Source organism: Pseudophryne corroboree, chromosome 5 (assembly GCF_028390025.1).
Source record: "Pseudophryne corroboree isolate aPseCor3 chromosome 5, aPseCor3.hap2, whole genome shotgun sequence".
In the NCBI taxonomy this organism is placed as follows: Eukaryota; Metazoa; Chordata; class Amphibia; order Anura; family Myobatrachidae; genus Pseudophryne; species Pseudophryne corroboree.
The window spans coordinates 537,921,280-537,948,988 of NC_086448.1; the positions used below are offsets into that span (position 1 = coordinate 537,921,280).

At 44.1% G+C, this 27,709-nt stretch overlaps 1 protein-coding gene across 1 annotated transcript in view; it reads right to left on the bottom strand.

Moving 5' to 3' along the window:
- Positions 1–781: 781 nt before the first annotated feature.
- The window catches only part of RANBP9 (RAN binding protein 9), a 154,487-nt gene continuing 127,559 nt past the window's right edge, over positions 782–27,709 (bottom strand). The window contains exons 6-14 of the mRNA XM_063923196.1: positions 27,168–27,343; positions 21,477–21,589; positions 19,845–19,953; positions 18,926–19,017; positions 16,763–16,910; positions 8,819–8,940; positions 5,186–5,337; positions 3,171–3,282; positions 782–2,182 (exon numbers count right to left, since the gene is read on the bottom strand). Of these exons, the coding sequence (XP_063779266.1) occupies positions 2,052–2,182; positions 3,171–3,282; positions 5,186–5,337; positions 8,819–8,940; positions 16,763–16,910; positions 18,926–19,017; positions 19,845–19,953; positions 21,477–21,589; positions 27,168–27,343 (1,155 nt within the window). The 3' untranslated portion in view covers positions 782–2,051. The remainder of the gene's footprint in view (positions 2,183–3,170; positions 3,283–5,185; positions 5,338–8,818; positions 8,941–16,762; positions 16,911–18,925; positions 19,018–19,844; positions 19,954–21,476; positions 21,590–27,167; positions 27,344–27,709) is intronic.

The following is a 27,709-nucleotide window of genomic DNA, read 5'->3' on the forward strand; positions in this document are numbered from 1 at the left end:
ACACGGTGGCGGATGCGGCAGCGCACAACTTAGCTTCTAATAGGAGAAACTGAATAGACCAGGACTAGGGCTTTCTCCTCTGGCTGCACAATGGTGGTCATTCCGAGTTGATCGCTCGCTAGCAGTTTTTAGCAGCCGTGCAAACGCTATGCCGCCTCCCACTGGGAGTGTATTTTAGCTTAGCAGAAGTGGGAACGAAAGGATTGCAGAGCGGCTACAAAAAAAAAATTGTGCAGTTTCAGAGGAGCTCCAGACCTACTCAGCGCTTGCGATCACTTCAGACTGTTCAGTTCCAGATTTGACGTCACAAACACGCCTTGCGCTCTCCCAGCCACGCCTGCGTTTTTCCTGGCACGCCTGCGTTTTTTCGAACACTCCCTGAAAACGGTCAGTTGACACCCAGAAACGCCCACTTCATGTCAATCACTCTGCGGCGGACATTGCGAATGAAAAGCCTTGCTAGATCTTGTGTAAAACTACATCGGTTGTTGTGAAAGTATGTTGCACGTGCGCACTGCGCCGCATACGCATGCGCAGAAGTGCCGCTTTTTCACTTAATGGCTGCGAACATTTTTATCTAGTGATCAACTCGGAATGACCCCCAATGGCTCCAGTAATGGACCTTCCGTTGCACTCACAGGCAAAAATATTGCTGTAGGCTAATACCTGAAGCCAGCCTCCTACACACGCCAATTAAATAAAAAATCAAATCTAAAACAACAATAAGGCAACACTGCATAACAGACTTTTAGCTTTAAGAATGAACCATTTCACACACACGTTGATGAAACATGTTTTATTCAGCAGGAAATGCTCCACAACATATATATGATCTTTAGGATACACAGTTTACAGTCTTAAAGGGACATTATATAAATGCTGTTGAAAGATTCCCGTTAATTTAGAAAAAGACATTACATTAGTTTCCGAATTAAGTTTTTATTGGCAGATTAATTTAAGTACAGTTACATTTTTATTCAATATTTTAGCACTTAAAAATTAAAGTGTACAAAGGTGAAATTAAGATACCTAGAAATAGACTAAATATTTGGTTCTTTTCTATAAATAAATGATTAAAGACACACCAATCCCTATTTAATATAATGTGAAGAAGCTGTCCATTCACGGGCAGAGCCGAGTAGAATTCTTCACGTCACATGTTGTGCTGACATGTTACAATAAAGAGGTTATCACACAACAGGAAAAAAAACAATGACACAGCCCATAGCGAGTACAAATGCTGAAGCTGGCCGTATCAATGCGCCCTAGGACTAGAGTTCAGGTGCATATTAAGAAAAAACAAAACACTCCTTTCCTGGGCAATTCAAGTTTCACGACATAGGTGGCATATTCTGCAGTCTACACAAGATGTCTTAACTTTTGATGGTGCCCTTTGTAAGAAAATAGATGAACTAGAAGCAGATTGATGTCTACATATTAGACATGCCAAGTGAAAATACACAACTGGCACACTGGCAGTCTTGCTCAGTAAAGTATTACATATGTCCTGTGATATTCATCACAGTGCGTGCAGGTTCACAATAGATACATAACAGTTTGGCCAGTAAAGATCTGGAGACCACAGACTGCAAATAAAAAGCTAGGGTGCAGCTTGTAATCACTTGAATTCTTGCAGCACAGCGGTGACGTGTCTATAATGCGTCCCAAATAAAAGAAGAAGAAAGAAACAAACAAGACCAGGCTGCAAGCATCCTGCTTGTATACTAGCATCTTTTATCATTGTATTCTTTACTGTACCTCACATACTGGAAGAGGATTAACGTTACAGATTAATATAGTCAAATCAAAATATTGCTGGCATGTCAAACCAGAATTATATAGCAATATCCTCTTAAAAAGTGAATGAAATAATAATAATAATAATAATTAAAAATAAAAAGCTATTTAAAGTCAATGATAAGAGACGTGCTTGTTACAAATGTAATAACTGAAACAAATAAGAGTTTCAAGTAACTACAGCTGGTCTATGTGTCTTACAGTAATCCCATACTGCATATAGTCTGTTTACATTGACGTCTTCTACTGCATAGCTAATGTAAGTAATCACCCAGCCTGGCAAATGCACAGGAGCCAATGCCCGAGTGCGCCATCATCTCTAAACACTGCGCAGCTTGTTCTAAAGCCAGGGAGAGCGGTGGCTGCTTTGGCAGGTTGTGTATATCTATGGGATTAAACAAACAATACATGGTTAACAACTTAGATAACCTGAAACACAATGAAGTATTTGGAAGATGGAAATGTGCAATGGATTTCAGTGGTAACTGCTAGGAATAAATGGCTATGCAAAATGTTGCGAAAGGTACAACATGCAATTTCTAGATTGAGGGGCAGATTTATTAAGCCTGGTGAAGTGATAAAGTGGAAGGTGATAACGCACCAGCCATCTCCTGTCGTTTTTCAAACCCAGCCTGTAACATGGTAGTTAGGAGCTGATTGCCAGGCTTAATAAATCTGCCCCTCAGTGACATGCAACTACAGTCTATGGCAATGGGAAAGACTGGGAATCTCTATGTAAGAGCAATATAATCTCTGCAATGCAATATAAAATAAATCAAAGCTCTAGAATACAAAATTTATGTACATTTAGAAGCGTAACATTGTGAGTAGAGAGTGCAGACAACCGCCTTTACACACGGACAATATTACATTGAATTTGGCAGCATTCCCAGACTGTTTCCAAGGTAACACGGCCAGGACATGACAAACTACTGTGTATTAAATGAGGCTTTGTGTTTACAATATCTGTGACTGTGCAGTGTAGACTGGGACATGGGAAGGGGTAATGAAGGCAGAGCCTAAAATAATGGAACCTTTCAAAACATATCATTTTTCACACCATACAAATGGTTGCTGTACTGATGGCAGTTACTATTCAGTAAGTAGTGATAACACATAATGAATTGAGGGGCCCATTTATCACAGAGTTTTAGCTATTTAAAACTCACTGCATATGATAATGGTGCTTCAGCCAATCAGCTTTCAACAATTCACAGTTGGGAACTGATTGGCTGGAGCACCATTTAGCATGTGCAAAGAGTTTTAAATAGCTACAATTCGTTGATAAATGGGCCCCTTTATTTGACAATGCAGGATGGTGTCTGGGCAACTGAAAGTACCTGTTTGTGTAGACGCGTGGTCGCAGTTCTTACCTAGTATTGCACTATTGAGGGATGAGCACACGTGCTCCCTCTGTATAGGATCCAGCTGGTAACCCACTGGGCTGTTCCAGGGATCTGAATATGCCAATAGACTAAATGCATCCTGTTGAAAGTGGGAAACAAATACAAACAATCCATTAATATATAAAACATTTTTATACAGTAGTTTAGAATAAAATGATAGGAGTACAGAGCGTGGCATATCTGATGTCACAATGTCAACATTCATCCTGTTTATAATGTTGACATTGTCCATGTCGACACATATTATATAGACATTACCAGTATAATTACATTATAGGCTTCTTGTAATTCTGTTCCTAACCCTAACAGCAACTCTAAGCCTCCTGGAAATGTCAACATTTCAACAATGTCAACATTCCTGATGTCGATATTTTGCAGGTGTCAACATTAATGATGTTGATATGTTAACATCAATATCAATGTTGAACTTCTACTGCCAACATTGTTCATAAGGACATTCTGAACGCAGACACTGTGACTGCATAGTAGGTACTAGCATCATAGAGAGGAGAATGTACATCAGCAGGTGTGAAATATACCAAAATGGCCCCTGAAACAATAGATCTAGGCCATAATAGTAGCCTTCACCCCTAGCTGACGGAACCCTCACTCTCTGCATGTTGTGGCACTACAAGACCACGGCTCCGTGTAGCCCACTGCAGCCACACTTACTTGTAATGAACAGTTAGGCCAGATGAGCGCCGACTGGGTGGGTAGACAACAATTGCTCGCTCACAAGTGTAAATGTTTAGTGTACATGGAGCCTTACCGGACAGGAGTAACTTAGACTGCACACGCCCAGCCCTAGCAGTTTTTAATAGCAAAAGTGTGTTCAGTCCACAGCATGGGACAACTCTCCCCTATTTCCATCCACTTCAGGAGGCTCTATGATAAAAGTGGGGTCCAGGCCTCATAGGACTTTACTGGGTGGGTAAAAAAAAAAAAGTCTTCAAAAGGACCATGATCGGGTGAAAATAAATTAAAAGTGGATCTTTTAAATAAACACAGAGGAAGGAGCAATTCTGCACTCTGAAACCATCAGTATTTCTGGCAGTGCATCAGTACCAACCCCATCTGTGTCACCCCTGTTTGTGTGCCCCTCCCCTTTAGAATGTAAGCTCTTCTCTCATGTGCTTTTACGTCTCTTATTTAACCTATCTTCTTTTCAATGCTCCCTTTGATGGCACCAAGTCCTTTGGTTTTCTGCCACCGTGATATTTATTTCAGTGCTGTTTACGGACACAGCTATGTTTATACACCCTGTACTTGTCCTATATTGTATTGAACTGTAAGTCACTGTCTTCATGTTTTGCTTATTTGTTTACTCTGTAATTGGGCACTGCGGTTCCCATGTGGCGCTATATAAATAAATGATGATAATAATAAAAAAGGAATGAATATATCATTGCCCTGAATACGGTCTCCGTTCACTCACTACTTGTATGAAGCCTGTTTGGATATATATGTGGGCTAAATAGAGAGGGTGGTGGACAGGTAGTAAGGTTTGCAGGTGGGTAGTGTACATGGAACCTTGCTGGACAGGAACCCCCCCCCCCCCCTCCCATACACACCTATAGAGAAAGTGATCATCAGCAGCTAGAGGTCATGGAATTACACCAATTCGATGCAGGGGCTGTCCTCAGACATAACTTGATTTAATTTAAAAAGCTCTACTTCATACCACACCACAACTAGGGCTGTGTCTGTTGTCCGCTCTCCCACAACTACAATTATTGGGTTCCGACAGTAATAAAGCCTCTGAAGGAAACCATTCCCTCTAGAGATGCACTTTTAAGCAGAGGGTCTTTGCATGTACATTGTAAAGACAATAATAGCTCCCTTTTCATCCCCCTATATTTACCAACAGCAGAGATCCCAGACTACCAGAGCTGTGAGATGAGATGACTAGAGAATCTCTGGAGTAATCAGGACATATTGGATGGATAGGGAGACATACACGTGGCTCACACAGTATGAGATACCTTTAACATGTTTTTGTTGGTGGCATTTTTTCCTCGTTCTCTTCTTAGTTGCTCGCTCATAGCCTGTAGCTCCCTCCCGAAACAGATCATTCTCTCCACAGCGGCCTGGCTCCCTCCGCACAGCTGGCGTCTGACTTGAGTTGAATCTACCTCTGTAACAAAAGGAGATTATTCATGTAATACACCTGCATCATAATGCAGCCACAGAGACTATGGTTTCCCCAAAAGAAAGCACAGGCCATAGACTTGGTAAATATTTACCATGCCACTATACTTATAACAAGAAAAACAAAAAAAAGAGTTGATTTAACAAGAAAAGACATTTCCTAACATTTACAAAAAATATAATGAATGCTTCTCGTACTATGCAGTTAAAATACTTGATATCTGACTATATCTGGTTTTCTAACTATTTTATTCTCTTATCAGCCAAACTCATACAGGTTGGGGCTGGGTGACCGGCGGTGCGGATCCCTGTGGTAGGCATACCGACCCCGGGATCTGGACACAGAATGCTGGCAGGGGGCGAGCGCAACAAAGCTCCCTGCGGGCTCAGTGGCTCGCTGCGCAATAGTTCCTGTTAGTCGGCATGATCGCTTTTTGATCGCTCAGGATCCCAGAGTCTGCATGGTGACTGCCAGGATCCCGAGCGCTGGTCATATGACTGGATCCCATTCAAACTAATGCCTTGGCACCAGCCCATTGTACACATGCAGGTGACACTGGAATATAACCCTGCTGATGGGGCAGCAAGTACTTAGGTTCCCTGCACTGCAGCAGCACTTTGTGACCAGCTGCCTCGGACAGCCTCAAGTCCCAGAGGAACAACTGTGAACCAAGTGGCATAGTACCAGGCCAAGGCCACAGTCATTTGTTATCGCTCACAGAAATAACATTTACTGGCTTGCTCTCCCTTCTCTGTACTCTTAGCTGCTGGATAGAGAGTTAGAGGATAGATAATAGTTTATAAAGCATATAATGAACATACAGAATTACATGCTAAGAAAATGTTCCTGCTTCTAAAAGAACGACTTGTAATTCATTAGGCAGGATTTAGGCAATTGTGTCCAATAAAGTTTTGGGCTAATTCTACAGTTGCAAGAAAGAGTATGTGAACCCTTTGGAATTTCCTGGATTTGTGCATAAATTGGTCATAAAATATGTTCTGATCTTCATCTAAGTCACAACAATAGACAAACACAGTCTGCTGAAACTAATACCACACAAACAATAATATATTCTCATGTTTTTATTGAACACACCATGTAAACATTCACAGTGCAGGGTGGACAAAGTATGTGAACCCTTGAATTTAATAATTGGTTGACCCTCTTTTGGCAGCAATAACCTCAACCAAACGTTTCCTATAGTTGCATATCAGACCTGCACAACAGTCAGGGGGAATTTTGGACCATTCCTCTTTCCAAAACTGTTTCAGTTGAGCAATAGTCCTGGGTTGCCTGGTGTGAATTGCTCTCTTTAGGTCATGCCACAGCATCTCAATCGGGTTGAGGTCAGGACTCTGACTGGGCCACTCCAGAAGGCGTATTTTCTTCTGTTGAAGCTATTCTGTTGTTGATCTACTTCTGTGCTTTGGGTCGTTGTCCTGTTGCATCACCCATCTTCTGTTGAGCTTCAATTGGTGGACAGAGGGCCTTAAGTTCTCCTGCAAAATGTCTTGATAAACTTGGGAATTCATTTTTCCATCGATGATCGCAATCTGGCCAGGCCATGAGGCAGCAAAGCAGCCCCAAACCATGATGTCCCCTCCACTATACTTCACAGTTGGGATGAGGTTTTGATGTTGGTGTACTGTACCTTTTTTCTCCACACAATGGGGGAGATTCAAATGTTTGAAAAGTCAGTTGGGAGTCTGTTTTTCCCAATCTAATAGACAGGAAAAAAAACAGACACCCAACCGACTTTTCCAACATTTGACTCTCCCCCGTAGTGTTGTGTGGTCCTTCCAAACAACTCAACTTTGGTTTCTCCTGTCCACAGAATATTTTGCCTGTAGTGCTGTGGTACATTCAGGTGCTCTTCTGCAAACTTCAAACATGCAGCAATGTATTTTTTGGACAGCAGTGGCTTCCTCCGTGGTATCCTCCCATGAACTCCATTCTTGTTCAGTGATTTACATATTGTAGATTCTTCAACAGAGATGTTAGCATGTGCCAGAGATTTCTGTAAGTCTTTAGCTGACACTCTAGGATTCTTCTTCACCTAACTGAGCATTCTGCACTGCACAGTCATCTTTACAGGACGCCCACTCCTAGGGAGAGTAGCAACAATGCTGAACTTTCTCCATTTATAGACAATTTGTCTTACCGTGGACTGATGAACATCAAGGCTTTTAGAGATACTTTTGTAACCCTTTCCAGCTTTATGAAAGTCAATAATTCTTAATCGTAGGTCTTCTGAAAGCTCTTTTGTGCGCAGCATGGTTCACATCAAGCAATGCTTCTTGGGAATTACAAACTCAAAACTGGTGTGTGTTTTTATAGGGCAGGGCAGATTTAACCAACACCTCCAATCTCATCTCATTGATTGGACTCCAGGTTGGCTGACTCCTGACTCATATTAGCTCTTGGAGAAGTCATTAGCCTAGGGGTTCACATACTTTGTCCACCCTGCACTGTGAATGTTTACATGGTGTGTTCAATATAAACATGAGAACATATAATTGTTTGTGTGGTATTATTTTCAGCAGACTGTGTTTGTCTATTGTTGTGACTTAGATGAAGATCAGAACACATTTTATGACCAATTTATGCACAAATCCAGGAAATTACAAAGGGTTCACATACTTTTTCTTGCAACTGTATATGCTACAAGGAAAGCTCTAGGTGCGTGTGAACAAACTGCACTTCCAGTCTCATCAGTCATATAAGCCAACATGCACTTTAAGTTAAGAAGCCCTACAAATATTTACATTGTATATCAGATGATTCTTTCCTCCCCTTATCCATTCAGTAACAAAAGTAACCCTACAGCAGAGCAGCAATAATAGAACAAATGCCTCACATCTATATGTATTTTTATCTTCCCTGACATTATTGCGTTTCATCATGGAATACTTTGTAACTGGTTAATGGCATGCAAATGGGAAAAGCTGCGGATCGAGGGCCTGATTCAGAGTTGCACACAACCTGATTTTTTTGCAAATGAGCGATTATCTGTAGTCTGTGCGTCAAAGTGGCAATGCGCAAATGCCACGATGATCTTGCAATGGCATTTGCAGAGAGGATTAATTGGCAAGTCAGTTACTGTTTGCGGAAAGCAATGGAGGGGGTAGGTTGGCCAAAAACACAGGTGTGTCACAAGCACTTTGGGGGTATGTGTGTGTTACTGATTGCGACTGCAATTCTGTGTACATTCACAATGGCTTCAGTACCTAACTTCCTGTGGCCATGCTGTGCATCCATAGGGCTAGTTAGAACTTAGATAATCGACTTTATATGCAGCAGGAATCTCAGTATAAATCCAGGCGGCAGTGACATTTGCACATTTTTACACAATTGCCGTGTACACATTGGCAGCTGTGAACTCATTTGCGTTAATCTCTGAAACAGGCCCTGAATACACAACATAACGATCACTCATTTCTGTAATGTAATGAATATTAGATCAGACCCATTTCCGTGTCACATTCTTCCAACTCATTGTCATGCTTTGTGCTGCCATTTAGAAATCCATTAGATGAGGCTGCTGCAAAACCATTGGAATAGTGATCGGTCTCCATTTCTACATCATTGCTGGGGACACAAAACATACTTCATATAGCAGGCAGGCAGACTAATTTGCAGTTGCAAAATAAATACGAGAACATTAACATTTAACTACCAACGAAAAAAGAACATTTAATGAAGCAGTACATGAAAATAAAAATCCAGTATTTCCATGCAAGCTCTCACCTAGTAATAAAATTGCACCGCTGCCCCGCCTGAATTAATTGTTATTCAGACGTCCACATCTGTGGCTGCACAGACATGACAGTGTCAATAGACTGTATGCATGACCTGCCTATCTACAGACCAGATGTGGGTGTGTGGGTGAGAAGACATAACGTCTCTGGTGAAATCCTGCAGAGGTATGACGACGCAAATGGCGCATATGCTGGTCCTTTATGAAAAGTACATCCATCATACAAAAACAGACATGAAACATTTTCCATACCTCAACAGTACATAAGATCATTAATTTGGATCTATTTGCGATGTACTTCTAGGAGTGTGTTTGGCTTGTCCACCGGTAGCCCCAAGCCCAACCCAAAGACACTGTACAATTTTTCTTATTTATTTAAAAAAGGTCAGTGCCGATCTGAAAGAACAGGACATGTGGCATGATAAGTACAATTAGTTGCAGAACTTTTTTTTAAAAGTCCTCTTTGGAAAGATGCCTTAATATATATCTTGGAGAATTCAATGGTCTGTGAAAATGCGATAATTTATCGCACAAAAGTGCAGCAAAAATGGCTTTCAGCAGTATGCGCGCTCCCGTTTTCTGCTTTATCCAATTGCAAAATGTGCGAAAACTGGATTTGCATATTTTTGCCAGAAAAAAACTCATAGAGAAAAGTGGGGAAATATGACTGTACTCCATAAAAAGTCAAAATAATAATGGATACCAGTATAGAAGTGTATTAGTGGTCATATTAAAAGTATTTGGTGTACTTAAATTGGGTCTAATGGCTGTTATATGCATTTTTCAAAAACAGTGACAAAAGATAGAAAGTGTTTTACAGCAAAATAAGCGCTCAAATTAAATTAGGGTTACATAAAAATGGGTGTAAGTATATATTTGGGTCATTTTAAGCCACTTTACAAAAACTTCCCCCAAAAAATAAATTACTTCCACCTGCAAACCTAAAAACACTTGTCCCACTCATACAGCACCCCAATATACAGTACCTGTCCCATACCTTGTACCCCAATTTCCATCATTTTGCACATTTTCACAGACAATTGGATAGTGCTTTTTTTTTTTGCCATTACCTATCAAAGCCACGTTTAATTGTGAAAACAAGATTTTGTAGACGACTGAATTCCTCCCATAATGTGTACTTAAACGTCACTAGTTACCTGCCTACTACATTTATCTCGCAGCAGTATACGATATACTACAAAACCAGACTGAATGACGTGTATACCTACACTATAAATAAGAATTTACTCACCGCTAATTCTATTTCTCGTAGTCCGTAGTGGATGCTGGGACTCCGTAAGGACCATGGGGAATAGCGGCTCCGCAGGAGACTGGGCACAACTAAAAGAAAGCTTTTGGTCTAACTGGTGTGCACTGGCTCCTCCCTCTATGACCCTCCTCCAGACCTCAGTTAGGATACTGTGCCCGGAAGAGCTGACACAATAAGGAAGGATTTTGAATCCCGGGTAAGACTCATACCAGCCACACCAATCACACCGTATAACTTGTGATACAATACCCAGTTAACAGTATGACAACAACTGAGCCTCACAACAGATGGCTCAACAATAACCCTTTAGTTAAACAATAACTATATACAAGTATTGCAGACAATCCGCACTTGGGATGGGCGCCCAGCATCCACTACGGACTACGAGAAATAGAATTACCGGTGAGTAAATTCTTATTTTCTCTGACGTCCTAAGTGGATGCTGGGACTCCGTAAGGACCATGGGGATTATACCAAAGCTCCCAAACGGGCGGGAGAGTGCGGATGACTCTGCAGCACCGAATGGGCAAACTCTAGGTCCTCCTCAGCCAGGGTGTCAAACTTGTAGAATTTAGCAAATGTGTTTGACCCCGACCAAGTAGCTGCTCGGCAAAGTTGTAGAGCAGAGACCCCTCGGGCAGCCGCCCAAGAAGAGCCCACCTTCCTCGTGGAATTCACTGATTTAGGATGCGGCAGTCCAGCCGCAGAATGTGCAAGCTGAATCGTACTACAGATCCAGCGAGCAATAGTCTGCTTTGAAGCAGGTGCACCCAACTTGTTGGGCGCATACAGGATAAATAGCGAGTCAGTCTTTCTGACTCCAGCTGTCCTGGAAACATAAATTTTCAGGGCCCTGACTACGTCCAACAACTTGGAAGCCTCCAAGTCTTTTGTAGCCGCAGGCACCATGATAGGTTGGTTCAGATGAAAAGCTGATACCACCTTAGGGAGAAACTGGGGACGAGTCCTCAATTCTGCCCTATCCATATGGAAAATCAGATAAGGGCTTTTACATGACAAAGCCGCCAATTCTGATACACGCCTGGCCGAGGCCAAGGCCAACAACATGACCACTTTCCACGTGAGATATTTCAATTCCACGGTTTTAAGTGGCTCAAACCAATGTGACTTTAGGAAATCCAACACCACGTTGAGATCCCAAGGTGCCACTGGAGGCACAAAAGGGGGCTGAATATGCAGCACTCCCTTAACAAAAGTCTGAACTTCAGGTAGTGAAGCTAGTTCTCTCTGGAAGAAAATCGATAGAGCCGAAATCTGGACCTTAATGGAACCCAATTTTAGGCCCATAGTCACCCCTGACTGTAGGAAGTGCAGAAAACGGCCCAGCTGAAATTCCTCCGTTGGGGCCTTCCTGGCCTCACACCACGCAACATATTTTCGCCAAATGCGGTGATAATGGTTTGCGGTCACTTCTTTCCTAGCTTTAATCAGCGTAGGAATGACTTCCTCCGGAATGCCCTTTTCCTTCAGGATCCGGTGTTCAACCGCCATGCCGTCAAGCGCAGCCGCGGTAAGTCTTGGAACAGACAGGGCCCCTGCTGCAGCAGGTCCTGTCTGAACGGCAGAGGCCATGGGTCCTCTGAGATCATTTCTTGAAGTTCCGGGTACCAAGCTCTTCTTGGCCAATCCGGAACAATGAGTATAGTTCTTACTCCTCTTCTCCTTATTATCCTCAGTACCTTTGGTATGAGAGGAAGAGGAGGGAACACATAAACCGATCGGTACACCCACGGTGTCACTAGAGCGTCCACAGCTATCGCCTGAGGGTCTCTCGACCTGGCGCAATATCTTTCTAGCTTTTTGTTTAGGCGGGACGCCATCATGTCCACCTGTGGCTTTTCCCAACGGTTTACAATCAGTTGGAAGACTTCCGGATGAAGTCCTCACTCTCCCGGGTGGAGGTCGTGTCTGCTGAGGAAGTCTGCTTCCCCGTTGTCCACTCCCGGAATGAACACTGCTGACAGTGCTTACACGTGATTTTCCGCCCATCGGAGAATCCTTGTGGCTTCTGCCATCGCAGTCCTGCTTCTTGTGCCGCCCTGTCGGTTTACATGGGCGACCGCCGTGATGTTGTCTGACTGGATCAGTACCGGCTGGTTTTGAAGCAGGGGTTTTGCCTGACTTAGGGCATTGAAAATGGCCCTCAGTTCCAGAATATTTATGTGTAGGGAAGTCTCCTGACTTGACCATAGTCCTTGGAAGTTTCTTCCCTGTGTGACTGCCCCCCAGCCTCGAAGGCTGGCATCCGTGGTCACCAGGACCCAGTCCTGTATGCCGAATCTGCGGCCCTCTTGAAGATGAGCATTTTGCAGCCACCACAGCAGAGACACCCTGGTCCTTGGAGACAGGGTTATCAGCCGATGCATCTGAAGATGCGATCCGGACCACTTGTCCAACAGGTCCCACTGAAAGGTTCTTGCATGGAACCTGCCGAATGGAATTGCTTCGTAGGAAGCTACCATCTTTCCCAGGATCCGCGTGCAGTGATGCACCGACACCTGTTTTGGTTTTAGGAGGCCTCTGACTAGAGATGACAGCTCCTTGGCCTTCTCCTCCGGGAGAAACACTTTTTTCTGTTCTGTGTCCAGAACCATCCCCAGGAACAGTAGACGTGTCGTAGGGACCAGCTGTGACTTTGGAATATTTAGAATCCAGCCGTGCTGTTGTAGCACCTCCCGAGATAGTGCTACCCCGACCAACAACTGCTCCCTGGACCTCGCCTTTATCAGGAGATCGTCCAAGTACGGGATAATTAAAACTCCCTTCTTTCGAAGGAGTATCATCATTTCGGCCATTACCTTGGTAAATACCCTCGGAGCCGTGGAGAGCCCAAACGGCAACGTCTGGAATTGGTAATGACAATCCTGTACCACAAATCTGAGGTACTCCTGGTTAGGATGGTAAATGGGGACATGCAGGTAAGCATCCTTGATGTCCAGTGATACCATGTAATCCCCCTCGTCCAGGCTTGCAATAACCGCCCTGAGCGATTCCATCTTGAACTTGAATTGTTTTATATATGTGTTCAAGGATTTCAAATTTAAAATGGGTCTCACCGAACCGTCCGGTTTCGGTACCACAAACATTGTGGAATAGTAACCCCGTCCTTGTTGAAGTAGGGGCACTTTGACTACCACCTGCTGGGAATACAGCTTGTGAATTGCCTCTAACACTGCCTCCCTGCCTGAGGGAGTTGTTGGCAAGGCAGATTTTAGGAAACGGCGGGGGGGGAGACGTCTCGAATTCCATTTGTACCCCTGAGATACTACTTGAAGGATCCAGGGATCCACCCGTGAGCGAGCCCACTGATTGCTGAAGTTTTTGAGATGGGCCCCCACCGTACCTGGCTCCGCCTGTGGAGCCCCAGCGTCATGCGGTGGACTTGGAGGAAGCGGGGGAGGACTTTTGCTCCTGGGAACTGGCTGTATGCTGCAGCTTTTTCCCTCTACCTCTGCCTCTGGGCAGAAAGGACGCGCCTTTAACCCGCTTGCAGTGGCGGTTCTTGCCACGGGCAAGCGGTACTTTTGCCCGGGGCGCCGCCTTCCGGAGGGCGCCGGCGCCATCCGGAGGGCACCGCACCAGGGCACGATCCGCCACTGTGCCCCCCGCAGTGCCCTGCTGTGCCCCCCGCTTTGAAGGGAACCAGATGCGTAGCGTCTAGTTTCCCTTCATTGAGAGGACCTTAGTTGTGCGGTGCGCGATGACGTCATCGCGCACCGCACAGCAAAGGTCCTCTCCATGAAGGGAAACTAGACGCTACGGTCTAGTTTCCCTTCGTGTAGAGGACCTTTGCTGTGCGATGCGCGATGACGTCATCGCGCACCGCACAGCATAGTGGCACAGACACTAGGGGTCATAATTGACCTCTAGTGTCTATGCTGTTCTATGGGAGAGACGTAATAACGTCTCTCCCATAGATCGAAGAGAAGAGAGGGGGTCTGGATCAGGAACGGGGATGGTAAGTATACTTTTTATTTTTTTTATTTTTTTATTTCAGCGTCGTGACCACGCCCCCAATTGAAGCCACGCCCCCCATATTTTGCCCGGGGCGCAAAAAGTCTTAGAACCGGCCCTGCCCGCTTGCCCTTATGGGGCCGAAAGGACTGTACCTGATAATACGGTGCTTTCTTTGGCTGTGAGGGAACATGGGGTAAAAATGTAGACTTCCCAGCTGTTGCTGTGGAAACGAGGTCCGAGAGACCATCCCCGAACAACTCCTCACCCTTATAAGGCAAAACTTCCATGTGCCTTTTAGAATCTGCATCACCTGTCCACTGCCGAGTCCATAACCCTCTCCTGGCAGAAATGGACATTGCACTTATTTTAGATGCCAGCCGGCAAATATCCCTCTGTGCATCTCTCATGTATAAGACTGCGTCTTTAATATGCTCTACGGTTAGCAATATAGTGTCCCTGTCTAGGGTATCAATATTTTCCGACAGGGAATCTGACCACGCAGCTGCAGCACTGCACATCCATGCTGAAGCAATAGCTGGTCTCAGTATAATACCTGTGTGCGTATATACAGACTTCAGGATAGCCTCCTGCTTTCTATCAGCAGGTTCCTTTAGGGCGGCCGTATCCGGAGACGGTAGTGCCACCTTCTTTGATAAGCGTGTGAGCGCTTTATCCACCCTAGGGGATGTTTCCCAACGTGACCTATCCTCTGGCGGGAAAGGGTACGTCATTAGTAACCTTTTAGAAATTACCAGTTTCTTATTGGGGGAAGCCCACGCTTCTTCACACACTTCATTTAATTCCTCAGATGGAGGAAAAACTACTGGTAGTTTCTCTCCAAACATAATACCCTTTTTTGTGGTACCTGGGGTAACATCAGAAATATGCAACACATTTTTCATTGCCTCAATCACGTAACGTGTGGCCCTATTGGAAGTTACATTAGTCTCATCGTCGTCGACACTGGAGTCAGTATCCGTGTCGACATCTGTGTCTGCCATCTGAGGTAGTGGGCGTTTTAGAGCCCCTGATGGCTTTTGAGACGCCTGGGCAGGCACAGGCTGAGAAGCCGGCTGTCCCATATTTGGTATGTCGTCAAACCTTTTATGTAAGGAGTCGACACTGTCGCGTAATTCCTTCCACATGACCATCCACTCAGGTGTTGACCCCGCAGGGGGTGACATCACATTTATCGGCATCTGCTCCGCCTCCACGTAAGCCTCTTCATCAAACATGTCGACACAGCCATGCCGACACACCGCACACACACAGGGAATGCTCTGACAGAGGACAGGACCCCACAAAGCCCTTTGGGGAGACGGAGAGAGAGAGTATGCCAGCACACACCAGAGCGCTATATAACACAGGGATTAACACTATAACTGAGTGTTTTCCCTTATAGCTGCTTATATATATATATTGCTGCGCCTAAATTTAGTGCCCCACCTCTCTTTTTTACCCTTTTGAAGCTTGAAACTGCAGGGGAGAGCCAGGGAGCGATCCTTCCAGCGGAGCTGTGAGGGAAAAATGGCGCCAGTGTGCTGAGGGAGATAGCCCCGCCCCTTTTTCGGCTGACTTTTCTCCAGCTTTTTTTTATGGATTCTGGCAGGGGTATTTATCACATATATAGCCTCTGGGACTATATATTGTGATTTTTTGCCAGCCAAGTTATGAATATTGCTGCTCAGGGCGCCAGCGCCCTGCACCCATCAGTGACCGGAGTGTGAGGTGTGCATGAGGAGCAATGGCGCACAGCTGCAGTGCTGTGCGCTACCTTGTTGAAGACCGAAGTCTTCTGCCGCCGATTTTCAGGACCATCTTCATGCTTCTGGCTCTGTAAGGGGGAGGGCGGCGCGGCTCCGGGACCGAACGATCGAGGTCGGGTCCTGTGTTCGATCCCTCTGGAGCTAATGGTGTCCAGTAGCCTAAGAAGCCCAAACTATCTCCAATCAGGTAGGTTCGCTTAGTCCCTCGTAGCAGTGAGTCTGTTGCCAGCAGATCTCACTGAAAATAAAAAACCTAAAAATATACTTTCTTTTCTAGAAGCTCAGGAGAGCCCCTAGTGTGCATCCAGCTCAGCCGGGCACAAGATTCTAACTGAGGTCTGGAGGAGGGTCATAGAGGGAGGAGCCAGTGCACACCAGTTAGACCAAAAGCTTTCTTTTAGTTGTGCCCAGTCTCCTGCGGAGCCGCTATTCCCCATGGTCCTTACGGAGTCCCAGCATCCACTTAGGACGTCAGAGAAATATTATTATGATGCCTTACTTGTAAGGTTCTCTCTCGGTAAGTCAGCAAGATACAGTACACAACAGGCTATTATGCAGGAGCTACACAAATTGAAACTGACAGTTCCCAGCACTTATTACTAGCAGACAGACTGCTCACACTCACTGACAACTGCTTACCTGGTGTAGCTGTTCAGTTGTTGTGATATTGTCATGTTTATACTGTTGAGCTCTGTTACATTAAGGCTGGTAGGCTGGTGCTTACTACGACTGTGGGACTGGTGAGCTTTGTTTGATATTACACCATTACTGCAATTGCTATCCGAACCTAAGTAGAAAGAAAAACCTTTAAATACAGTTGAAATAAAACAAAATGTTAAAATTCTCACATTAAAAAGAACTAATAAAACATATTTATATATTATTTACTTTGTATGTTTATTCCAAATGTTGCCTTTAATATAATAAGTTACAATTTAAACTACTTGGTTAAGACACATCTTTGTGTCAGCCTCTCATGTGTAGATACACTGTGGATCAGTATGCAGTAATGCGGGCCATACATCTATAACCCAATGCCCATAAGTGGACATCAATGATCGATGATCCGTCGAGGAACCAACAAAAACAGCACATTAAAAATTTTCAGACTCGCCGATCCCAATCGTTTTTTGGTCGGAATCAGCAAATCATCGACCCAGGCACTGGGAGAATGGGGAATTGACCTGATACTCTGTTAATGTGCGAGTCCCTGAACATAGTGCTTGTGCACATAGGTGATTACAGATATAGGGGGGTCATTCCGACCCGTTAGCACGCAGCGGTTCTTCGCTGCGGTGTGAACGGGTTGTAAATGCGCATGCGTGGTGGCCGCATTGCACACGTGCGTCGTTGCAACGCCGCCGCCAGTGACAAATGTGATCGCAGCGGCGATCGCAAGAAGATGGACAGGCGGAAGGCGTTTCGGGGCAGATACTCACCGTTTTACAGGCGCGGCGAGTCCAACGCAGGCATGGCGAGGCGTTTGGAGGGCGGATGTCTGACGTCAGGACCGGGACCTTCATCGCTGGATCCGTCGCACAGGGTAAGTAACTCTTACCCTGGTCTTGTTTTGCAGGAAACTTTTTTAGTATAGCAGGGCTGCACAAGTGTTCGCAGCTCTGCTATGCTAAAATACACTCCCCCATAGGCGGAGATTAGTTGATCGCACGGGCAGCAAAAAGTTGCTTGGTGCAATTAACTCGGAATAAGGGCCATAGCAGGGATGGGGGAGAAACGGTGCATCTTCTACTTTCCCCACTACTGCTTGGTCATCAGTCTCACTAAGGCACTATGCTATCCTATACTGCTAAAGTCTCTCTATGCAAGCGTCCATCTCCCCTCTGCTGCTGTCACCTGACTGAGACATAGAAACACAGCAGTACTAATGTCATTTGACATTAGAAATAAAATAATTTGTTATTTGCATTCAATGCCTTCTTAATCAGTGTGACTTGTGCTACAAATGAAAGGAATGTGATAAATTATAGGCTGGCAACACACAGAGGCCCATTTAATTATATGCAAGATCCTGTAGTAACCTTGCACGCTGGGTTTTTGCACAGAAAATAGCAATTACGTTACAGAAAACATTTCTATATTATTACCATAAATATTCCTGACATCCCACAGAAATTTAAAGTGCAAGGTTTCTATGGAAACCCAGTTCATTGAATCAGCCCCTTTGTAGAGGACACCATTTTGTGGGATCAATCGGAATTCAAAATATCACAGCCACATCAATGTGCAAGGAAGGAGTACTTCATGTATATTTGTCAGTACAGTCTCCCTGTAATGTTACTGCCTCCTAGCCACCTAAGATACATGCTGGGGAAGGTTGGATTTCACAAATGGTTCTCTCTACCATAGTGTAAGGTGGTCAGCACAAACACTGATGAGAAGTCTGAAAATAAACTGAATCATCAGACATGTTCGTAAATGCATTTGGAAGATGATCACCCATGGCCCGAATCCCCATGTGTGTTAAGTCGCCTTCATACCACACTAACTAGCCTGAATGCCCCAGCGCTGCAGTACGAATCTTGTCCAATCTAAAATGTGTGACCTACTGGGTATGACTCTTGTTGTCTGGCAGTAGTGTGGTCAATAGAACCTGCCATATGTGGCCACCGTTAGAGGCTTTAGAATGATGCAGAACAAAATAGTGAAATTGTTTATAAAACATATTAATACCAATGTCAATTTCTACAGTGTAGCCACTTATATATAGCATCTTCTCCACAATTTATAAAGAGAACAGGCCATGAGGACAGACGTTTTTGTGCTGGCAGTCAGCTACAGTACCTGAGTAACTGTCTTGTGATTTAGGACTGCGACCGCCCAGGCATCTGACTTCGCTGTCTGTCCCATTCACCATTTCTATGAACTGCCTTACCCTGTAAGGAAAATGGTTACATTACAGAGATAATAGAAAAGTGCTTTGAACAACAAAAACTGATTGGATTTCGCTTCATATGAGACTTTACTGTAATGTTACCACCAAGATGACATTACACCTCATCATGAACTCAGATGAAACTGGAAGTATAGGAAACATTTTGAGTACAGTGATTGGTCCAGATTAAAGCAGTTTTGGGAACAGAATGCAATAATAATTAAAACAATTTCAACTGTGTAGGCCTGCTGCCATCTCTTTATACCTCTTCCCAAGTACTGTAACACGGACTGCTCCAAGCAGTCCAGCTTTGACTGAAGATCGGGAAAGATCTATAGACCCCAATTACTGGCACCTCTTACTTCAAGCCTGCGTTTCACTTGGTTTTTATCAGCTAGAGAACTTGTATAATTCAAGAGTGTCCTAGTTTAAAAGGGATAGTATGGAGAGAAAACAGTCCTAATTTTATGGTTTTGCTTTCCATTATAACAGGAAAGTTGAATGCAAATTGAACATCCAGAGGCAAAATCGTTTCCAGAGAATTTCCAGCTTGCTGCAAGGATGGTTTATGAATGATGAAGCGAAACATTCACTCCTCACAGTGGTTCCTATAGTACGTTTTGCATTTGGCACATCTAAATGGGATATCGGAACAGAGCCTGGTGTAGGAAAGACCAAGGTGTGTAAAGTCAGCGATTCCAGCATAAAATGGTATTGTTACAGGTATTAGGGAGCATACTGCACATCATTAAATCTGAAGGTGTAGATAAAATACAGACACACACAGTAATCAGACTGACGGTTACAGGTCACAATACAGACACTCACTTTAGGGTAAAGAAAAGATTAGGGTTTCTCTCTAGCAGGTTGGGGTATAACTGTTGTGTAGTTTCAATAGCTTCTCCCATTCTTCCTGCTAATACCAATTTCTGAATCCCTGTTAATCAAATCCACAATAATTTATTTTGCAGACACAAAGAAATGATAAAAGTATTCACATTAAGGATAATAAAGATCTAAAATCCTGTCATTCAATTACAATTACTCATGCAGTATTAATTCTCTAAGATAAATGCATAGAAATAACATAAAAATGTAGCTGCTATGAATACTGTTATAAGATCAGGTCAAAAAATTTACATTGTAAGTATAGTTTTATAATATAATAGAATTATAGGTTAAAAGAGTCGCTCAGCTATGAGCTACAGCAAAAATACCATACTGTCTAGTTATTGTTGCCCTACTGGTATGAGACAAGATGATGGCATATTAGACTAAACCATCCCAAACTTTCTATATGTGGGGCCCCAAATGGACAGGGATTACTGCTGAACGTGTTTAGGATTGGCTGAGGACAGATCGCTGTCTGCCAGCATGTATGGTCATGCCTTGTCCGCACCAGCTGCACAAATCTAATCTGCCTGTATGTAGCCAAATGGACACTTATGTCTGTAGCCAAACTGAAAGTATGTTAGGTTGTTCAGCACTCAGGATGAGCAATTATACCGATGTGTCCTGATTCTTTATTTCTGCCAAACAAACCCCCTTGGCATGTGTGGTCATGTGCAAGTCTGCTAGTGCTGGACTCTATGTTTTGTATATTTTTTTAGCCAAAAATGTGTCTTATTCGTAAAGTGATTCCAGTAGGACGCCCCAGGAGTCTGCGCTAATTAATTTGATATGTGAAACTTGTATATACCTGTGTGCGACTGAATCTGAATACGAAGTTCATACAATGCAGCAGCCGCAACCTTTTACATGCCAAGTCCCATTGTACTTCATATACAGACTCACACAGATATACAAACGTTGCATATCAAATTAATCAGCACAGCATCCTATTGCGACCAAGATGCCTTTTCTGGTAAAAAAAATGTAAAACGACAGCTGGCGCTAGCAGAGTGACATGGGAATTGGCGGCTCACTTGCAGCAGGTGTCTTGTGCCACATGGCATATTGAGGCTAGTTGTATACATATATACCTGTAGCCTTACCTATTTTCCTGCAGACAATGTGGGGCCATTTTTATGGTTTAAGAACATAACCCAAAGCATGTAATTATCTGTTTTAAAAGTCACTTATACAAAATGATGTTAACTTCTCTTAACATGGATTGGAAGGAATTCACCTACACGTGGGTTGCAAAGTAAATGTACAATGTATCGGTCTCTAGAGCATTATATGGAAGGAAAATCATTGGTGAAAGTACAGTATTTTCTTTATAGAACAGTAGGTGTGTGTATAAATATCAGCCTGCAAAGCAACGAGCACAAGACAAGCGCCCCAAGCCTTATACACAGCAATGACTATAGTACAGTTACGGATTTCTGCAATAAGCAGTGATCATTACTGGCAAGCTACACGTCACCTCAGGCCTAAAAGCACTCAGCCACTGTAAGAGTGGAGATCCAAGCGGCAGCATCTAATAGGGCATGAAGAACACTAGAAGATTTATCTTACTTTGCCGGTTTTTAATGGAGGCGAGCTCTTCCTGAACGGTCTGGTCTGTGGACTTGGCAAAGGCTTCAGCTGTGGAACAGTAGCCATGGTGTACAAGATAAGAAGACACCATTCTAAAACAAGAGAAAAGAATTAGAACACTGATAAGAGATTCATATGAAAATGGAACATAAATAAGTTGTTTTTTTTTGTAGCTGGGCCCCGAGAGTCAGTGTGTTAATGTTCTAGGTTCCCATGAGGAACAGGTCCTAAATGGTAGTATTGTTTAATTGACAAGCAGTTGACCCTAGGCTTATGCACTTTTGGATTAAAATCCATTTTCTTAATTTACAAAACAAAAACATTGTAACACCGCCATAATGCAGAAAATATGTAGAAAACAATGACATCTCCTATATATTAGGCCAAATCTGTTACTCTGTGCCTGGCCGTAACGCTGGGCGGAGTCAGAGTCACAGATCTGGCCAAACCCCTAAATGCAATCAGATCGTCTAAGGATAGCCGGGCTGAGATGGATTATAGCAGGGGCGACCGTCCCGGGCCACCCACACACACTCCACCGGACTCCCCCCACCCCTCCACCGCTTACACACCCGGCGGCTGCAACTTCCCGGGACCCGTTCTCCCCTTGGCGCCCGTCCGATGGCTGTGCGGCTGTCACAGTGCCCCTCCACACGCTCGCTCACCTGGCGGCTGCAGCTTCCCGGGACCCGCTCTTCCCTCGGCGGACGTCCGACGGCTGTCACAGTGCTCCCTCCACCCGCTCACTCACCCGGCGGCTGCAGCTTCCCGGGACCGCTCTCCCCTCGGCGCCTGCCATTACACTGACTGTGTACGCCTCCCACTTGAGCGGCTGCCGCTTACAGGAGATGGGGAGAAAGTTTCTCTAAAGTGAGCTGTCCATGGCTGGGCCCCGGAGAATGTGCCACCTGCTGCCAGAGAGTAGAGTAGTGTGTCCCGAGGGCAGCATGTAGTGGGGTGAGGGCTGGAGTGTGCTGTCTGCAGCTGGGGGGGGGGCTTTGCTATTTACTGCAGTAGTCTGGGGGGCAGAGAGGGCTTCAGACAGGCAGCGCTGGCATCTAGCCGGGGGTAGGTTAGTGTGTCACCATGGCAGCATTGTCTTGGGGTTGGCCAGGGTACTGTCCACGGCTGTGAGCTGTGGTGAGGGAGGCAAAGGCTGTACTTCACACTATTTGGAAGTGGGGGTGGGGTGGTTGTCACAAAGGATTGTATTGTCTTTTTGGGGGGGAGGGGAGTGTGCCGATGTCTGCATGTAAAAACCACCGCACCCAACCCTCCCCCACCCGCTGGGCCACCGGACCCCCCTACTCCACCGGCGCCACCCCCGCACCAACCTCTCCACCACCCACAATGCCTATGGCCCCCATCCCCCGCACCCCCTCACATGCCCCTCCCCCACCGCGGCCCCTGTTGACCCCCTACTACACCCGCGTGCCTCCGGGACCCCTCACCCATCCGCAACAGCTCCGCACCTGCCCTTGCCCCACCCGCAGCGCCTCCGTACCCCCTCCCCCATCCGCAGCCCCCACTCCCCGTCGCAAAGGGGCAACGCACCTATCCCCATCGGACGCCCTTTTGTCCTGCAATATTTAACCACTAACCAAAACTAGGAATGCACGTAATACTCCATATAATACAACTATTCAATGCCAGAAATGTGTGCAGGGGTTAAGGGGCGTAGACCCTTGCGACGGTTTGAAGAGCGCCCGTAGGGCGCGATGAGTCACCTAGTTGTAGCATAACACACTAAATCCAAGATGACGCATAAAGTGTCTAAACATAGAAACATCAAAACACAACAGAGATAATTTACAATCCGCAGAATGTATAGATGTGTCACTGTGTAGGTGCTCCTGTACCTGCACTCTATCCGGTACCATGATGCAGTTAGTTGTGCACACCCACTAGTATGGTCTTTGGAAACAGCCCATGGTCCACCAAAAGCACATGGTGGTGAGTTTAGGTACTGGATTTTTCGGACTGTATTTCTGCAATTTGCATATGTTGTATGTGGATTTTATTCAGTATTTGGATGTACTGCATTTGGCCTATACTCTATTCAACTTTGCAAACAGTAAACATATTTATTGCAAAACAAAAAGCACAAGATGGAAAAAGTAGTAATGTCACATTAAAGGCCTACAAAACCAAATCTTGTTGCTGCACCAAGGTACAAAACTAGGCACGCCTGTGCACTTGGCAAGAAATGCCATTGTTCTTTCAGCATATCAATCTTTTGCTACCCTGGCAGCGGCGCCATATTGCTTCCTCATACACTGGCTGCAAATGCACAAGAGATCATTTACACTGTGGTTTTATAATTTTGTGGTTTGTTAAAAGACCCATACAGTTTTATGTTGTATAAGGTCTATAGCAGCGAGCGGGTAGCTTCTCGCCGCTTTCTAAGTAGCAGTGGGTGCATATTAATATGATGCTGGCTGTCAGCCAATCAGAGCTCGCACGCCGGCTCCTGATTGCCTCCGGTTCGCACCATATTTCAAATGGCCGTATGGCCGGAGACGTCAGCGCCAGCCCGGGACTTTAGCTGCAGCAGTGAGGACGGAGCAGGAGACTGAGGCACTTGCTGTGCTAGTGCCGAGCTCTCCTCCCCTCAGACACACACAAGAGAGCGGCGGTAGAGTTCTGAAATTGTGAGCACTATTTGTATCTGGCACTGCTGAGGGGCATTATTTGTGTATCTGGCACCGCTAGGGAGCATTATTTGTGTATCTGGCACTGCTAGGGGGCATTATTTGTGTATCTGGCACTGCTAGGAGGCATTATTTGTGTATCTGACACTGCTAGGAAGCATTATTTGTGTATCTGGCACTGCTAGGGGGCATTATTTGTGTATCTGGCACTGCTAGGAGGCATTATTTGTGTATTTGGCACTGCTAGGGGGCATTATTTGTGTATCTGGCACTGCTGAGGGGCAGGCACTGCTGAGGGGCATTATTTGTGTATCTGGCACTGCTGAGGGGCATTATTTGTGTATCTGGCACTGCTAGGGGGCATTATTTGTGTATCTGGCACTGCTAGGAAGCATTATTTGTCTATCTGGCACTGCTAGGGAGCATTGTTTGTGTATCTGGCACTGCTATGGGGCATTATTTGTGTATTTGGCACTGCTAGGGGGCATTACTTGTAGTTGTGAGGCCACACCCACTTTAGCAGGAACACGCGCGCGATGGGGAGAGGGGGTAGCACACTCAGAGGTTTTATTTTCCAAAAGTAGTTCATACCCCAATTAAGATTGGAGACCACTGGTCTATAGCTATTACTCCTCATATTTCATACGCACACATATTAGATCAGGTGATAAATCATGACTATGAAAAGGAATTCAACAATCCACAGCTGGAGCTACTCAGTATGATGTAACTTCTATACTACAGAACATGTAGAGCATACATATATAAGGGGATCATGCTATTAAAAGTTCTGACAGAAAATAAAAAAGCCACATGTACATAATCCATTTATTCATGACACATCAAGGCAAGCAATAATTACAAGTACAGACGTGTCTTCATACATCTAGCCTCAATACGCCACGCAGTGTGAGATGCCTGGTGAGCTGCAAGGACCCGCTCAATTCTGCAAGTTACGGTGTGTTCTTTTTTTTTTTTAATGTCTAAAATGTATCTTATCTTAGTCGCAACGCAATGTGTCCAGAATGTGCCAGGAGACTGCGTGGATTAATTTGTTATGCAACATGTATATTGTTAGTATTCACTCTAGGTACATGGTGCTCAGTGTGGAGGACATATTTTAATTTTGGACTGAGTCTGTATACAGAGCACAACGGAACTCGCTGCAGCTGCTACACTGTAACACTTCCTATACAGATTCAGAGACTCTGTTGCATATCAAGTTAATCAGCCCAGTCTACTGGGCACACACTGGCCAATATATCGGCCATTCAAGTGCACACCTGATATATCGTGGGCGTGTACCAGTGATATGTCTGTGAACTAGGTCGTTCACAGACATATCGCGTCAGCTGTGCAGCATAGCCGATGGCCAATATATCTGTAGATATACTGGCACATCATACTGACCGCCTGTACATTTGCTGCAGAGTCTGCCGGTGACTGGCATTAGAATTGGGCGGGCACATATAAATGCCCACCAGTTGTGACGTCAGGCTGACGACTGGTAAGTGTGCATGCACTTATTAATTGTCTGAAAGGTCAGCAGATCAGCTGGACAGGCGTTCCGCTGCCCTAGTGTGTACCCAGCATAGGGCACATTTTCAGGAAAAAAGATGCCCAATGCTAGCGGAGTATCACAGGACCTGATGCACAGGGAGGGGCTGTAAGTGTGCCCTGAGAACCGAGGTTGGGAATGCCTGCTCTAGGTGGTGCAGATTTTTACATTTACTAAAAATAAACAAAAATCTTCATTATCATTCAGTAAAACAGCATTGCAATGAGAAATGAATCAATACACAAACAGCTCCATCTAGTGGCTGGATTGATTTATTTCATTTAGATCACTTAATTTTTTTAAAGTAAATTAACATTTAAAAAAAAGAAAAGAAATTACTTTAATAAGTCTTTGCATAGACATGCTGTATATACATTTACAAACTAGCATAAAAAGACAGAAATTCACAGATAAACCAAGATACTAACACACACACACACACACACACACACACACACACACACACACACACACACGTACCACTGCATTGAAAACCCTCATATTGTTTAAGTCTTTATGCCCCCATGCTAAAAAAAACCCCAGCTCTGTCCCCCTAAACATTCAGACACCATACCAGGCCTGTGCCCAGAAAGCACTGTCCCCACTGATTAGTAAAGTCCACTTGAAAGAATGAAGATACAACTAGAACTACGTTGCATAGATATTATGAAGGACTTATTCCTCCTGTTTGACACAAATGATAACACCAGTTCTCTGGCCCAAAGCATTAACTCTTCTTGTTTTGTGTCCCCAATATTGCTTTGCTACTGTACCGATATTGATAAAACTGTCCTTACCCTCAGCCCTCTACTGAACAAACACACCACATATGAAAACACAACAGTTATACAGTGGTCCAGTCTTTGTATATGTGTGTGTTCAGTATTTCTCTGCTGACTTTTCAGTCCCAGTATACTAGCTTATCTCTCCACCGCTGCTCCTCTACTCCCAATCACTAACAATGATCGGAGAATGAGTAGTTCATTTGAGAACTGCATTGTGACTGGCAATAAGAGAACCATGCCCTCCCCCATGCTTTGTGTACCCTCTTTCACTACAATTCACTGCGTTCTTTATGTACTGAACCATAGTAACCTACAGGGGAGGAGGTGTTGGGGAGAGATATGACATGGGAACAACAGACTGAATATATAATTAAGCATTACAAAGGCAATTTAGAAATAAAACCAAACTCATAAGTCAATCATCCACACTTAAACAACGGAGCACAGTTAAATGCTGAATGGAGTTGAAAAAAATAATATAGTAATAATAATAATTATATATATATATATATATATATATATATATATATATATATATATATATATATATATATATGTATATATATATATGTATATATATATATATATATATATATATATATATATATATATATATATATATATATATATATAATCTCTCTCTATCTCAGAAGCGGAATACAAAAAAACAACTAACCTCTGTATTATAGACTGCCAGTCACCACCAACAGGAAATCTTTCAATCTGAGCTTGAATTTTGGTTCTCCACTCTCGGATGTAGTCTTCTATGTCGAACACAAAAGGACTCTGCCCAAAATTAGCATCAACCACTTCTCCTGGAGTTTGAAGTCCAACTGTTGGATATAAGTTTGGCTACAGAAAAAATAAATAAATTTTTTTAAGAATTTGTATATATTATTTTTCTATCAAAACATTCCTTTAGGAAAATTTTAACCCAAAAGCTAGTTATCGCAAGAATGATCACAAACAAATATGGTTCCATAAAATGGAGCAGTAGGGATCATTATAAAACTGAAAAATCTGAAAAACTACCAATGTTTCCTTATGTGCAAAAGCGTGCACTGGTGAAAACAAACCTGTAAAATGAACCTGCAGATATCTTTTAAGAATGGCAGTTGTTACAAAAATGCTCAGGCTTCTTTAATCAGAAAAAAATAAGAATTTACTTACCGATAATTCTATTTCTCGGAGTCCGTAGTGGATGCTGGGGTTCCTGAA